The 15,524-nt window shown below is 43.5% G+C and overlaps 1 protein-coding gene across 2 annotated transcripts in view; it reads right to left on the bottom strand.

The window, feature by feature from the left end:
- The window catches only part of EPS8L3 (EPS8 signaling adaptor L3), a 91,903-nt gene that overhangs the window by 40,740 nt on the left and 35,639 nt on the right, over positions 1-15,524 (bottom strand). For both annotated transcript variants that reach the window (XM_066598684.1, XM_066598685.1), the window contains exons 4-7: positions 14,436-14,500; positions 13,752-13,907; positions 3,670-3,813; positions 3,502-3,578 (exon numbers count right to left, since the gene is read on the bottom strand). In XM_066598684.1, the coding sequence (XP_066454781.1) occupies positions 3,502-3,578; positions 3,670-3,813; positions 13,752-13,907; positions 14,436-14,500 (442 nt within the window). The remainder of the gene's footprint in view (positions 1-3,501; positions 3,579-3,669; positions 3,814-13,751; positions 13,908-14,435; positions 14,501-15,524) is intronic.

Below are 15,524 nucleotides of genomic sequence, written 5' to 3'. Positions count from 1 at the left end.
TAAATAAAGTAGAACTATACCATGAACCAAAGAACGTAAGGAAAAAATGTGTAGAACATGGAAAATGGAGGCCCAAACCAAGGCGAGGCTAGGATGAAGACAGAGCCATACTGCCCCATCAAAATACGTGAAAGAAGGCAACAACAGGCCTTGGTGTAAATATTGAATCTAATACGGAGGTAAGTATACATAGTGTTCCACTGATTCAGCAGAACTTTAGGCATCTTCCAGAGGTTGTTGTGCTGGTTGGGCCGGACAGTACAAGCTAGTCCTCTAGAAATGTCTTAGGCCTCATGTCCACGGGGAAAATTAGGCTCGCTACGGATTCTCCATGGAGAATCCATAGCGGGTCCCTCCTGCCCCGCGGACATGAGCGCTGAAAAGAAGAATAAATAAGAATAAACTTACCCGCAGCGAACCGGGCAGGTCTTCTCTTCTTCGCGGCCGGATCTTCTTTCTTCGGCCGGCGGATGTGCTCGGCACATCCGCCGGGCCGAAGAAAGAAGATCCGGCCACGAAGAAGAGAAGATCTGCACGGTCCGCTGCAGGTAAGTTATTCCTATTTTAGGTCTCCAGCGGATCCGGATGGCTTCCATAGGCTTCAATAGAAGCCTGCGGGAGCCTTCCCGTGGGAGACCCGCACGAAAATGGAGCATGTCCATTTTTTTTCATGCTCCATATTTTTTTAATTCACTTTTATTGACCATCCGCGGGTATTTATCTACCCGCGGATCCACGGGCGGGAGAAGAGTTAAAATCCACTGCAGATTTTAATTCTTCTTTTCCCCGTGGACATGAGGATTACTGCCTTTTGCTCCTTCAGGAAGGCCAACAAAATGAAGGATAGAATGACGCTGTCTGATTTTCTGATTATCAAGTTTTTCTAGAGGCTGGTTACATTGGTGATGAAGGTCTTGGACTTGTCTTGGAAGAGGTTCAACAGTATTCTCAAGTAAATCCACATGCATCTCAGCCTCCGACACTGTTTCTGAGTTTCTGCATATCTTGGTAAAGCAGTGAAATATTGACTTTAACTTCTATCCTGCTAGTAAAGTACGACTCTAAACAATAGCTTCTAGAATGCTTGTAATATCTGGAAGCTTTGTTTGCTGTTCATCCTCCCCTGCTGCCACAGGGAAGATAGGCCACAGGGGCTAGCAGAAGGTTGTTTCTTATCTTGAGTATGACGGAATTTATCTAGCCTATCCCTAATCTCCTGAAATCTCTTTTCTTTGGACTCCTTTTGAGGCACCAAACTTACAGAGAAAGACGAGGAGGGGAAGATACATCAGAAATAGCAGAATCAGCAAGAGCTTGTGCAGTAGACAGATCGCGACACTTTTAGAATCTGTAACTAGTAAAGCATAAATGTGTAGTCAATAAGAAAGTCCCCAAGTGCGCTACAAAGCCTTTAAGAAGGTAGGTCCACGGTTGTGCTTGGTGGTGAAATAGGGTGCATATTTTACAAATGGAGTAAGGAGAGCAATACAGCGAGAAACAGCCACAAAGGAATATTGAGCAGAGGAGCAGTACATATGTCCCAGTCTGAACCACTTGATAGGCAGCATACACCAGGTTCGCTATCCATAGCCACCCACCCAATCCTCATAAGGTGCCCTCCAGGGACTCAGTAGTGCAGCCGTCTGCCACAACCTGCTCCGCTGCACTGCAGTCCCCAGATAGATAGAGAGGGCACCAGGGCAATGGGATACGTGTGGTCAAAAGCACAGGCCTCCACTAACAAAAAGCGGCCCACAGCCAAAGTCACATGTCATGTGACAGTGATGTAGCCAGGTGCCAAGGAGTGGAGCTGCCCAGGGCAAAAGAATGTGGAAAAATCCTGGTGTGATGGCGCAACACTCTATGCTACTAGAAGATTAAGATTAAGGTGCTGAAGCACTTCTTGCCTCCCTGTCTCCCTGACACATACAGGACCTCTGGCACATCCAAAAAAACCTTTGGAATTGTGTCACCCCCAGGCATCCTGTCATGTCTAATCTAGCCAAACTGACGAAGGGGGCTCGTCTCCGTAACGTGTTTTCACTTGCTGTTTTTTTATTTTGTTAAATAATAAAAAAGGAGTGCTTTCACTATCGCATATTGGACCTTCATCTTCTAGCAGCTTAGAGTGTTGCGCCTTCACACCAGTATTTTTCCACACTCTTTTCGCTATACTCACGCCGCCTTGGTGGAGCGTCATCTGGTTGGCAGCACCTCCATCATTTGAAACACTTTTTACTCCAGAACTATTTCACCACTCTCACTGGGTCTTGCTCCACCCTCCTTTATATATCTCTTTTACTCACAGGGCAAAAGGAGGCAGATGCCAAACAGATGGTCGGCTCCCAGGGCTGTGTCAGGTCATGGGCAACCGTAGATGGCTAGACAGACCAGCAGGACTACAACACTCACAGGAATCAGGGCAGCCTAGGATGATGGGAGGTCCAATAGTGAGTAGGCCCAAGTAGCCTGCAGCACGTCGCGTAGGTCACAGTACCTGAGCCAGGAAATCTGAGTCCCCTAGATCTGTGGATGGTAGTTGGTAGTAAACTGGAGACAAGAGATGGGATGGAGCAGGATTACAGGTTTTTGGAGGAGCTCTCCAGCTGAGTATCCTTCCACACCAGAGGTTGACCCCACTATATGGTGATTTTGACTGATTGCTGTGGCACTCTGCGACTCACACTGCAACTCCATTGAGTTCAGTGGCAGTGCAATGTCACTGTGCTACACAGCAGTTTTGGTTGTGCTTCACCGACTGCTTCCAAAATCACCGAGTAGCCTTAGCCTACATTTGTCATGTTCTTCTCCAGCGGGTGCTGCACTAAGACCTGCATATGAAACACCAGTATAAGTAAATGTGCCTCTTAGGCCTGCCTCACACAGACGTTTTTTACTGAGATTAGCGTGACGCTTTCAGCACCGCGCTAATCGCAATATAATGCTTCTATTGTTCTACGTGGGACCGCTCAGACAACCGCTTGATCACAGCGCTTTCCAACGCCACGATTTTCGAGCGGTGTCTGTTCTATTTTTGCTCGTTTAGCACGCCTCATCAATGATGAGGTATGCTAAAGTCCACAGTCGGCCATAGCGAAAGTAAAATTGCGACACTTACCGCAATGCACGTATGAGGGAGGCCTAAGGGTACATACAGATGTAGTATATATGCAGATCTTCTGTAGTGGAATTATGTGCTGAAAACTTACAAAGTTTTACTTTGCAAGCAATGTAAATGACATTTCATGAAGCTAATTTGTAACATCAGAAGTCATAAAACCTTAAATTTACATTAATGTTAAACTGTCCCAAAGTAAAACCAATAAGTTAACACTTTGTTAGTTTGTAGCATGCTGGACTGGATGTATGACAGAAAACCAAGTACACTGAATGCATTCTAAATGTCCAATAAGTTGGGCACTCCTATCATACAGTATTTAGAGGAAAGATTCCACAGGTGGTGGAAGGTGTGCTGTAGAGAGCCGGCAGGAGGCGTCATACCTGATCTCATCTTTAGCCTGTTGCATTTCTTTCCATTGAGATAGATTCTTCTCTAGATTCCTTTGCAGGGTGTTTGCCTAGAGGATACGAGATAGCAGATATGTTGACTGAGAAAATGGCAATTACTGCTGGTATATGGCATTTATGGCATTCTGTTACATGACTCACTGGGTGTTCATCAGACTGAAAGAGTAAAATACTTGTATTTTCTTGATTCTGGACAGTAACCAGAAAAAGAGAATTGTAGGGGGGGCTGCCTATCACAGAGCGACAACTTTCTATATGCTCCAATGGGATACTTTCCAGTCTGTCCTAAAAGATAGAATAGATACAACATTATTATATTCTTTAATATCTAATTTGTGCAAAAATATCAGTGCTCACATAATTTCTATCCTTTTACTAAGTTTACATGTGTACAGGTTAATACAGGGCTCAGCATTGTATCATGTATCTTGGTCAAAATCCAACCAATGCCTTGCATTTATTATCTATCATTCACATGCAGCGGGGCTTTAAGACTCCAGGGGGAGCCCAGGGTGGCAGTACCAATGTGGTTCACTGATGGAAGTGCAGGGCAACCCACCGAATTATTATGGCGTCATTAATAGGTTGCTGGTCTGCATGGTGAACTACATATATCAGAATGGTCTGGCACTTTGTATCCACTATGTGTGGGAGTATACGCCAAGCAGCCACCCCCCTCTATATCAAGAGGCAGTGTGAGTGGCTGTCTCATCGGTGTCCTGCACAGGTGTAATTCGCTCCCTCATTTGGTAGTCAGCTAACTGCATGGTGAGAGGATGCATCTATATGCACTCCTCAGTCAGTAAGTAACGGCCATTTTTTTGTGATGATTTATAAATGAAGCAAGAATTAATTTAATCTTAACTTTTAATTCTGAAATTTACATAGAATTTCAATTCCTGTAGTATGGCAGCACCCAACAAGGTGGGTATGCAAAGGCACTTGCATCAAGTATTGCATTGGGAAAAGGAGATTTGCAAAGTATGGTACATGCAGTAGGACTTTCTGTTAATATCTCTGTTCACCCATTACAGTTCAACCACAGGTAATCCGTTATTCCCTTTAAGTTTTGGTAGCAAAAATTTAGTTTTTCATGCCCTGCCTTGCAAGAGCCAAACATTCTTTTTCTGTCAAATTAGCCATATGTAACATTTCACACAATACAGAATAACGCCGCCAAATTTGCAGCTGCAAAATTCCACACAAAATCCTGCACAATCTAACTGTGGATTTTGATGCAGAATTGCTGGCAGGTTTTAAGCCATTTTGAATTCTACATCAAAATCATGCAACCTATGGCCGCCTGCACTCGGGCGGAAATCCCGCGGCGGTATTTCCCGCGGGATTTCCGCCACTGAAAGTTTGCATAGGAGTGCATTACAATACGCACTCCTATGCAGACGGCCGCGGTTTGGCCGTGCGAAATCTCGCGCGGCAAACAAACCGCGGCATGTCCTATTTTTGTGCGGGGCTCGCACTCACCCGGCCGCCGGCACATGAAAGAGCCGGGGCCGCCAGGCGCGGGTGAGTACGCGCTCGTCCCTGCAGGCTCTCGGGTCCCGCGGAGAGAATTCTCGCTGCCGGATCCGACCCGCTCGTCTGCAGGCGGCCTATTCCATCCTATGTGTAATGTGCCTATGAGGACTTGTTTTTTTGTGGGACAAGTTGTATTTTTAGTGGTGCTATATAATGCATTGAAAGAAATACAAATTTCATGGAGTAAAATGGAAAAAAAAACAATTATCTATTTGTTTTGGGTTATTCTTTACTGCTTTCACTAAGTAGTAATAACATGTATTTTGCGAGTCGGTATGATTAATTCAGTAAGAAATATATATAGTTTTTGTTATGTTTCACTACTATTACAAATTTAAAAATAACTTTAGACCACTTCCTGAGCAGAAGTATTAACCCCTTTCATTCCCAGGCCCCTGGGTGTTTCCAGTCTATAGGCAGTCAGTAGCTGGCTAAATTTTTTGTGTAAACTTAATCTGAGACCCATAATAACACCTTTATTTTCCAGTTGGGGAGCTGATTGAAGGCATATTTTTTTGAGGGCAAGCAATAGTTTTACTGGCACCATTTTGGGGTACATAGAAGTTTTTGATCACTTTTTTGTCCATTTTTGAGAGGTGAAATAATGTTAAAACAGCAATTTTGATATTATGTATTTTTTAATGTCACTCAATGTCCATGATAAATAACATGCTATTTTAATAGTGCGGGTTTTTAAGGACATGGCTATACGATTTATGCTTTTTTCTTAAGTATTTTTCATATAAGTGGGAATACGGGTGAATTGTGGTCATTTTAGTCTTAGTTTAGTTTTTTTTTTTTGAACGTCATTAAACTTTTCTTTCATTTTTTTTAGCCCCTCAAGGACTTTACAATGAACTTGCTTGATTGCTTATACGAAATACAGCGATACTGTATTTCGGTGTATTGTAATGTCAGCATTATTCTATTACTCCCTGCCACAACAGCCCAATGGCACACCTCAAATGCATTGCAGGAAGGAACAACGATAGGTTGATAAGAGGGAGCATGCAGTTTATAGAATGTAAAGGCCCATTTACATGAGCTGATGATCGCTCAAAGATCGTTCAAATGACAGTTTGAGTGACAGCTTTGAGCGATCATTTTGCAAAAACTATTAAGTAGCTACTCAGCTACTTAATAGCAATTAAGTGTGCAAATGAAGCCTTAGCTGAAAGCAGTTAATAGCCCAAGGCTAGCAGTGCCCGAAAAGTGCACGATGGGCGCACATTTGGACACAACAATTATCGCTAAAACAATCGCCTTTTAGCAATTTTTTTTTTTAGCGATCGGCTCGTGTAAACGGGCCTTTGCACTTACAGTGCTAAGGTCAGATTCACACCATGATATCCGGGATCAAGTGCAAATGCAAGGAGTAGTACAAGAGAATGTTTTATGCATCACTTCTCTCTTTTCCTGTATAGAAAATAGGCCCTGTGTGTGAATCAAGTTTTAAAATACTAAAACAGCTTCTGTTTAGAGAGCTGCCTTATGTAGTCTGCTGAAAGTCTACTGTGATCCTCCTTGTGTTATAACATCAGATTCCGCTTTGTACTGTGGACTTTGCTAGGGCCTCACCCTGCACTTACCTCTCCTACCTACGAAAGCAGAGAGTGAGGGCTTATAAACAGATGAGCTCATATTGCAATACGCTCGCTGCTACGCAGTATTTCTGTGCAGTGAACAAGTGTATTTTGCGTGTATACCTATGCAAATACTGAGCATATTTGCGCAGGTACTGTTCGTTCACACAGGTGAGGGAATCACCCCTCCCTTATTCAAATGGCTAATTAGCCTATCACTGTGCCGGTAAATGCGGGTATAAGAAACATTTAGTGCATACTAGCGCATGCAGATCTGCATGTTTATGAACCTACCATAGACCTCTATGGGGCTCATTGGTACGCAAACACGCACAAGATAGAGCAGGTCCTATTTTTTTGTTCCTGCGAAAACAGCGGGCACTGAAAAATGAAGTGAGAATGAAGCCATTGAAATCAATGGGTTCTATTCTTCATGTTCTATGGGCGGTAATTTCTCACTCGCTAAATCGCGATAAAGCACACTCGTCTGTTTAAGCCCGAAAGGCTGCATTTATTTCCAAAGTAAAACAGTTCAAATTGGCTTAAGAAAGGTCATTTGGACTGAGATGTTGCTCTGGTGAAATAGAAAGGAATGTTCCTTTGGAAGAGCTCTCTGCGGTAATACTGGAGGAGTCTTGAAACGGTCTCTTCGAAGTTGTGTAACCTGCTTATATAACCTTGTTTAGAGCTCTACAGTTCTGCCAACTAGCAGCTGCAGAAGTCAATGTATTGTCAGAGGATGTTAATATTTGGGTTCCCCATAGTAAGGGTTATGTAAGATTATTGGAGGACTTCTACAAGTGAACAGCAGATGGAAAGTTAATACCTTTTTATGCTAGGGTCACGCTAAAAGATTTAGGACGCGTCCACATGGCAACATTTTGCCACTGATTCCAGCTTGGATTCTACATTGGAATACATGGAACTTTAGCATTACATTGAATAGTATGGACATCCGCATCATTTGCATAATTTCAAAATCTGCTTTGCAGGAAAAAAAGTTGATATGTCAGTTTTTAGTAGCACACACATCGGGTAGCTGCAGGTGAATTTGTCTCATTGACTGAAGATAAATCTGCACGCGGATCCACATACAAATACACAAAGAACTCAGAGGTTCAGTCGCAGAGTACTGCAGCAGACTGGATGACAGATAGTATTGCTCTTCTTGATCTGCTGGGCAATAAAAATCTTTCCAATTTTCTCCAAAACTAATCGGGTTAGTCCAAACAGATTTTTGTGGGAAAATTGAATTTCCCATAATACCTGCTACAGAGGTCAGCAAGCAGCCAGGGCACATTGCTGATGTCACCAAATGTGTCCTCCATCTTGCATATGGGCAGCAGTTTCATTGGATGCATGCATCACATGACCTAGCCATATATAACAGGCACAATGTAACCATCAACCATTTTACAGTTGAACGCAGGACAGAGAAGCTGTATCACATTTATATACCCATGTAAGGGCTCCCACACACTTGCGTTTGCGTTTTTTGTTAACGCGATTGTCAATGGGACTTTCTAATGTTAAAAACGCAACACAACGCAGTGCAACTTGCGTTTTTGGTGCATTGCGTTGCGTTTTTAACATTACAAAGTCCCATTGACAATTGCGTTAACAAAAAACGCAAACGCAAGTGTGTGGGAGCCCTAACACATGGTCTGTTGTCAGGGCATAGATATTATACATTGAATATATTGCTGCTGGTGTGAAAGCTTGAATACCAGCACAGAAGTTAATTGGGGTTCTCTTGGAGTGGGCAGAGAAAGAAGCTGCTTCACATTTATATGCCTATATGAACCATTGTCTGAAAATTGGTAGGGGGGATATCTCTGCTGCTGTCAACATATATGGAAGTAAGGCCACCTGCACACGAGCGGAAATTCCGCAGCGGGATTTCCCGCAGAATTTCCGTCCGTGCCCGCCTGCATAGAATTGCATTACAAAATGCAATCCTATGCAGACAGCCGTGATTTGTCTCGGAGAGGCCCGCACAGAAATGTCAGTGGTGACGGGCCTGGTCCGCTCTGCGCATGCGCCGGCTGGCTGGCAGCCGGCGCATAGCAGTAAACAGAAGACGCCGGGAGCGGGTGACTGGCAGGTCTCTGCAGCGGCACGGGTCCACATCCCGCTGCGAGAATTCTCACAGTGGGATCTGACCTGGCCGTCTGCAGGCAGCCTGAAGCAGGTGGACAAATTCTGCTTTGGCATGGGGAATATTGCAGTTCTCTGTTTGTGGCCTCAGATGTCATTCATAGTCGGCAGTCCGGCCAATATAAATTATTTGCAGAAATTACATTTAAAATAAAAAGAAAACCAAACAGGGAAACCACACATACACACAGTCCATGTCAGTGCTCTCAAATGTCATGTCACCAGTCTAGCAGTGGTTTTCTACAAACTAAGGGCTAATGCCCATGGCCAGATTTCAGGCGTGCAAAACGCTGCGGAAATCTGCGGCATTTCCCCACAGCTATTAGGTTCTATTGAAACTAATAGCTTAATGCTCACGCTGCGAAATTCCACGGTGGAATTCCGCAGCGTAAAATTACCAGCGGCATGTCCTATTTGCCGTGGGTATACGGGCAGACAGTTTCCATTGCAGACAATGGAAGCTATCTGTCATGCTATACTTTCGCTGTGGCACAGCGGAAAATAGCATGAAAACGCTTCCCCGCCCACCGCCGGCGCATCATATGACCCTGCCGGCATGCCATGTGACACTGCCGGAGCGTCATGCACTGCACTGCGCAAGCACGCCAGTGCATCATGTGGGACTTCGGGCCGTGGATCCGGAGATAAGTATGGGATCTTTGAGGGGTGCCGTGACGGACTCCGCTGCGGTATTCCATTTGCGGAGCCCGTCACAGCCGTGTGCATTAGACCTATAACGCTAGCTTATAAGTTACACAAAACTAAACTAAAAAGTAAACAGAAAAAACTAAAAAGGAAACATGAAGAAAGCAAGGGTTGGAGATATGTTGGTAGTCGTTGTGGAGGTCGTAGAGGATGGACCAAGATAAAATCCAACCTCCATACAGCAGTGCATGTGGTAAATGCCAAAAAATGTCCTAAAACTAATATGTCTAGGGTAGCTCAGCCACACGGCCAAGGAGCTGTTGATGGCTCTGCACACGGGCTAGCAAGTGGCTAACCCTGCTTAATTTGAAGCAAGGCATGATCATGTGTGACAATGGGACCAACCTGCTGGCAGCCCTTCCCCTCGGCAATCGCACACATGTACCTTGCCTGGCCCATGTGATGAACCTGGTAGCGTTTCCTAAACAATTACCCAGGTTTACATCTTCTAGTGCTGCAAAAGGAAAGGAGACTGTGCTCTCACTTTTGGTGTTCACTCTCAGCCGCCTCTTGTCTGGTGGAGGCAGGGGCGTAACTAAAGACTCAGGGGCCCTGATGCAAAATGTGAGCTGGGGCCTCTATCTGTTTCTGTGCCCGTGCCCATACCTAAACCATGCTGCACAGAGACATAACTTGAAGCTTCTGGGTCCCAATGCAAAACCTGAAACAGGGCCCCCAACTATAATGCTTTATTCATAGTACTGGGCTCCCTATATGGCGAAGAGAGGCCTTATGGGCCACCTAAGGCTCCTGGGCCCGGCTGCAACCGCATCCCCTGTACCCTCTATAGTTATGCCCCTGGGTGCAGGTGTAGTGGCAGTTCGGGCTACCACCCAACCGTCTCACCTGTGACGTGCCTACATGGTGGAATTGCACATTGCATATTTTGCAGAGGCTTGAGCCTGCAGCAGAGAGCGATCTGGAGTACCAGATGTATGCCATTAGTAGGTGCTGTATGGAGGTTGGTCACTTGCTACCTGTGGAGTGCCTGCAGATCAAAAATGTGTGTGCCTTTTTAGCTTGCTTTGATGAAACGACCATAGTGGTTAGTTGTGATGACGCACCAATCAGGATGACAGTCCCTATTGTCTGCCTGCTGGAACAGACATTACAGAGCCTAAGGGACAATGACATGTTGTTGTTGAAGAAGTAGGAGGAAGGGAAACTCATTTTCCAACTGTTTGGCTAGTCCGCTATTACTCAAAATCACAGGGAAGGTAGCTTTAGGCAAGAAAGAGGGATGTCTTTTCCAACACAGATCTCTACTCATGGGAGAACTATAGAGGAATCCTAGAATTGTAGCATTGGAAGAGACCTCCAGGGTCATCAGGTCCATCACCCTGCTCAATGCAGGATTTACTAAATCTATGTTTAGCCTATGTCGGAAGACTTCCATTGGAGGGGAATTCACAACCTCCCGTGGCAACCTGTTCCACTCATTGATCACCCTCACTGTCTAATATCTTAACTGTGTCTCCTCCCTTTCAGTTTCATCCCATTGCTTCTAGTCTTTCCTTGTGCAGATAAGGATATGGCTGATCCCTTCTAATATTTGAAGACAGTTGTAGATATTTGTATTGTCTCCCCTCATCCTTCTTTTTTGCAAGCTAAACATTCCCAGATCCTTTAACCATTCCTCATAGAACATGATTTGCAGGCTGCTCGCCCTCCTGGTAGCTCTTCTTTGAACTTGCTCCAGTTTGTCTATGTCTTTTTTTAATTGGGGTGGCCAGAACTGGACACAGTATTCCAGATGAGGTCTGACTAAGGAAGATTAGAGGGGAATAATTACCTCACGTGATCTAGACTCTATGCTTCTCTTAATACATCCTAGAATTGTGTTTGCCTTTTTTGCTACTGCATCACATTACTGATTCATGTTCAGGGTGCGGGCAGACGAGCGCATAAACGGCGCGTTTTTGCGACCAAACGTATATACGTGACCATCTGAGGCAATGGTTTCGAATGTATTCGTTCACATGGGCGATTTTACGGCGCGTAAAAACGGCAATTCGAAAAAAAACGGAACATATGCGACCGAAATACGCGCCAACGCATATTCGATCGCCGAAAAGACCGTTTGCAAAGTAGGAACAAACGAAAATACACTTTCTAGCTCTGGTCGTGATCGGTGAAAAACGATCGCTCGGGCGATTATACGTTGCGCTCGTGCGAACGTAAATACGCCTATGCTCGTCTGCCCGCACCCTGAGTCTGTGATCTATTAGTATACCCAAGTCTTTTTCACATGTGCTGCTTAGCCCAATTCCTCCCATCCTGTATATGCTTTTTTCATTTTTCTTGCTCAGATATAGGACTTTGCATTTCTCCTTGTTAAATATCATTCTGTTAGTCAAAATCCACTGTTCAAGCTTTTTTGGATCTTCTCCCTGTCTTCTCTAGTATTAGCTATCTCTCCTAGCTTTGTGTCTACCGCAAATCTGATCAGTTTCCACTTAATTCGCTCCTCTAGATCATTTATAAAACTGTTGAACAGCTTTATAACACATTATTTCCATTGGATGTGCAGCCTTTTATAACCAGTCTTTGAGTACGATCACTCAGCCAGTTGTGAATCCACCTAACAGTTGCCTTGTCAATGTGAATCACCTAGTGTTTATAAAAATGAACCAGGTGAGGATTTCACCTGACGTCTGCACCCCCATGGCAGGTTCCACTGATTAGTTAACATGCTGGCAATTTTTACTAACATATGACTGAACATAGGTTTATATCAAAGACCACACTGTGAGTTCCAAGTGCTGTTGCTGCTGGTGGTGGAACTGTGGTATGAGGACATACAAAAAGTAACATTGAAACAACTGCTATTATTCTCTGTTATCAGTCAGAAAGCTAAGGCATATTATAGACTTTTCTGCTGTTCCTAAATGATTCTATGCACACAGGATATAGCTACTGCATACTAACCTTTGTCTTATTAACTTCTCTTCCTCTTATGTAAAATGTAGTTAACTAGGATATTTTCTACTAAAAATACCATATACTACTAATATTGTCTGTGTGGGATGCATCTGACTTACACTGCTGTATTTGGATACCAAGAAAGCCCAAGTTACATTCCAACCCCCCTGCTTCTTCTAAAAGTGAAAGTAGAAGATTATTTTCTTCCTGGGTTCTTTGTCTGACGTAGAGATAGTTTAAGACGATAGAGAATTAACACTTAATAAGCCTGCCTGCCTACCTGGTATATAACCTTGTGTAATTCTTTTGTATGTCACTAACAGATTTGACATGTCGGGTGGACACTAAAATAAATCTTAGTTCACTTCCTAAAGAATCATGATGTCCTGTGGTATCTCGTATATCAGACCTACTTCTGCTCTCCTTCTCCTGCTTATGCCATGTTTTCTCCTCCTCCTTCTTCCAAAAAGAAACATTTCTAAAGCACAAGAAACATCTGTAGCTCTACAGCTTTTCCTTGGAGGGGGCCCATGCTCATCTGTTCTCTTCACCTGGTAGAATTTCTCCTTGTAAAATTTATGATAATCCTTTTAAACCAAGACAGCACACCTGCTGTCTTATGTAGTGGCATTTTTGGTAGCCCCACAGCTGTTCTTTGAAGGAGGCCTGTACTAGAGTTCTGTTTTCATATGGCAAAATTTGTATGACATTGCTTTTCAAACAAGCAGCATATTTGCTGTCTTCCTTGGTGCAATTTTTGATCCCAGAGACCCTATGATGGCATTCCTTACATTACTTTGAACCATTTTTTGGATGAGCACAGTGTTCCCTAGATGTGTGACTGTATTCCCATGCAATTTAGGGGGCTTCGGCTGCATTTGTGACCTTCTATAGGTCAAATTAGTGAACCCGATTTTTACTCCCATTGACTTTAATGGGAGTCAGAATCAACCTTCCTGATTATTGTGAAATCGGCCCAATAACGATACAAAGCAATTACTCCACTAATTACTCATCACTAGTGTCAGATTTCCAATGGAAAAAGCTGATGGGAATCTGACATTTTACTTAACTGTGTGAATGAGGCGTAAGGGAATCTGATATACCTATAAAATGCTAGAGCAGTCTGGGAAAATATTATTAATTGGTAAATGTATTTGCTTTGGTCTAACAAATGCAATTCTAAAACAAGTCTTCTTAATTACATAACAGCAGCTTATAAATTGCAGTCTGTGACTCTGGCAAAGTATTATGTTTATTTAATAAATAGGAAGCACAAACATTATTTTATACTATCAGATATGTAAGCAGATAACTTACCCGAGATTCCAGGTCTGTCAGTACCAGTTCTCCATCTTGTACCTCCATAATCATTCCTTGTCCCCAAACTTTCCCTTCTGCATCTAATAAGTTGAGATGCTTCAGGCAATCCTGTGCATTTCGCAGCCGCTTATCAAGTTCGCATGTCATCAGGTGCTGCAACCAACACATTCATGAAATGTTACCGTGTGTTTATTGTGCTTTATTATTTAAAGGGAACCTGTCAGGTTCATAATTGTCCCTGGTTGATGGATCTCTCTGAATATGGAGAGACCTATCAATCATCAGTTGTGGGCGGGGGTTATGGAGGGGGGAGGTGCAGGAGGGAGCAGCGTATATTGACGGGTATATATATGAATATTAGTCGCGCTGAGCTCCCAACGGCCCACGCTGCACACTGTTAAACCTAAGTTTTAAAAGTGGCTCAACTAATTAGTATAAGTGACAGACTGCTGGAGTCAGCGTGCCTGTCCCTATAGTGTAGTGTCGGCAGCCAGGGCTGATTAGTGACCTGACAGGCGCTCTTTAAGTAAGGTTGCTTTATATCTCTGCATATGTACTGCACAGTTTTACTTGCAAATGAAGTTCCACTTTGTTGTCCTTTAATATTTATTTTAAATGTACTTTAATCATTTACTTCTTGACAACGTGACATAATAACTAGGAAAAGTAGCATTTCATTACCTCTACTCGATGATGGAAGCTGAAGTCACCCTTGGACAAAGACTGAGCATATTGTTTCCTCTGATCTGCAACACAGCCAAAAATACAATTAAAGCCAACAGGAACTCCCATACAATATTGTTTCTAACACTACAAGACCACTGGGTGAAATCTGGCAGGACGGATGTTTAATATGTCAGTGTGAGGTCCCTTAATACATTTAGTGCATCTTTGCTGGACTGGCGTCAAAAAGGAAAGTCTACATCTGCTATGTGCATAAATTTGTCCTATAGGTTACTGTAATTTATGGCGTAATTGTAGTTAAATTGTGGGACCACGAGCACCTATGCCTTCCAGCTAAGCCCCAGCTACTTTTGGAAAAGTGACAGGAGAGTATCGGAAAATCAGAAAAAGTTGCAAATTTTTGCACAAGTGTTGCTTGTATGACAATTTGTAACTTCTTTTACATTGGAAAACTGGTGGACATTTAATAGTGAATTCTCACTTTGATTACATTGAAAGTGATGATCTATTCTGGTTATTATTCTAGAAAGGTTTTTAAAAGTTCTCTTGGTCTGTAATAATGATGCTATTGTCAGCAATATCAAATCAGTGAGGGTCTGGTGTCTGGTACCCTTGCCGACAAGCTCTTTGAAAAAAACCACTGTGTGTGGGAAGTAGTACAGCTCTTTTTAGTGACCCAGAATGGTACTGCAACCCTCTTTCATTCACTTGAATGAGCATGAGCTTGCAGTTTGGGAGTAGGCCACTATACAGTTTAGGGCTCACACTCACGTGCGATAGCGTTTTTGCGATGTTGCGAGGCTGTTTTTTTGTATGACATTGAAATGCATTGAGTCTAATGTAGCTGTGCTCATTTGCCATGTTTTCACGTCTGCGAGGTTGCGTTTTTTTCTTGCGTGCTATGGTCCTATTTCTTTGCGATGTGCTATATTCTTCTTGAATGTAAGTCAATGGAGTGCTGTAATATCGCATCGCAAAACGCATAACGCGTGCGAGAATGCGATGCGATGGTGCTATGTTTTCTGTGTGGAATATGTCAGCAGTGCGGAGGAAGTTTGGACAAAAGCAAGACCATAAAAAAATGCA

The sequence above is a fragment of the Eleutherodactylus coqui genome, chromosome 4 (assembly GCF_035609145.1).
Source record: "Eleutherodactylus coqui strain aEleCoq1 chromosome 4, aEleCoq1.hap1, whole genome shotgun sequence".
NCBI classification, from domain to species: domain Eukaryota; kingdom Metazoa; phylum Chordata; class Amphibia; order Anura; family Eleutherodactylidae; genus Eleutherodactylus; species Eleutherodactylus coqui.
Note: the sequence above shows the minus strand (reverse complement) of the source record. Positions and strands in the feature narration are given on the sequence as shown.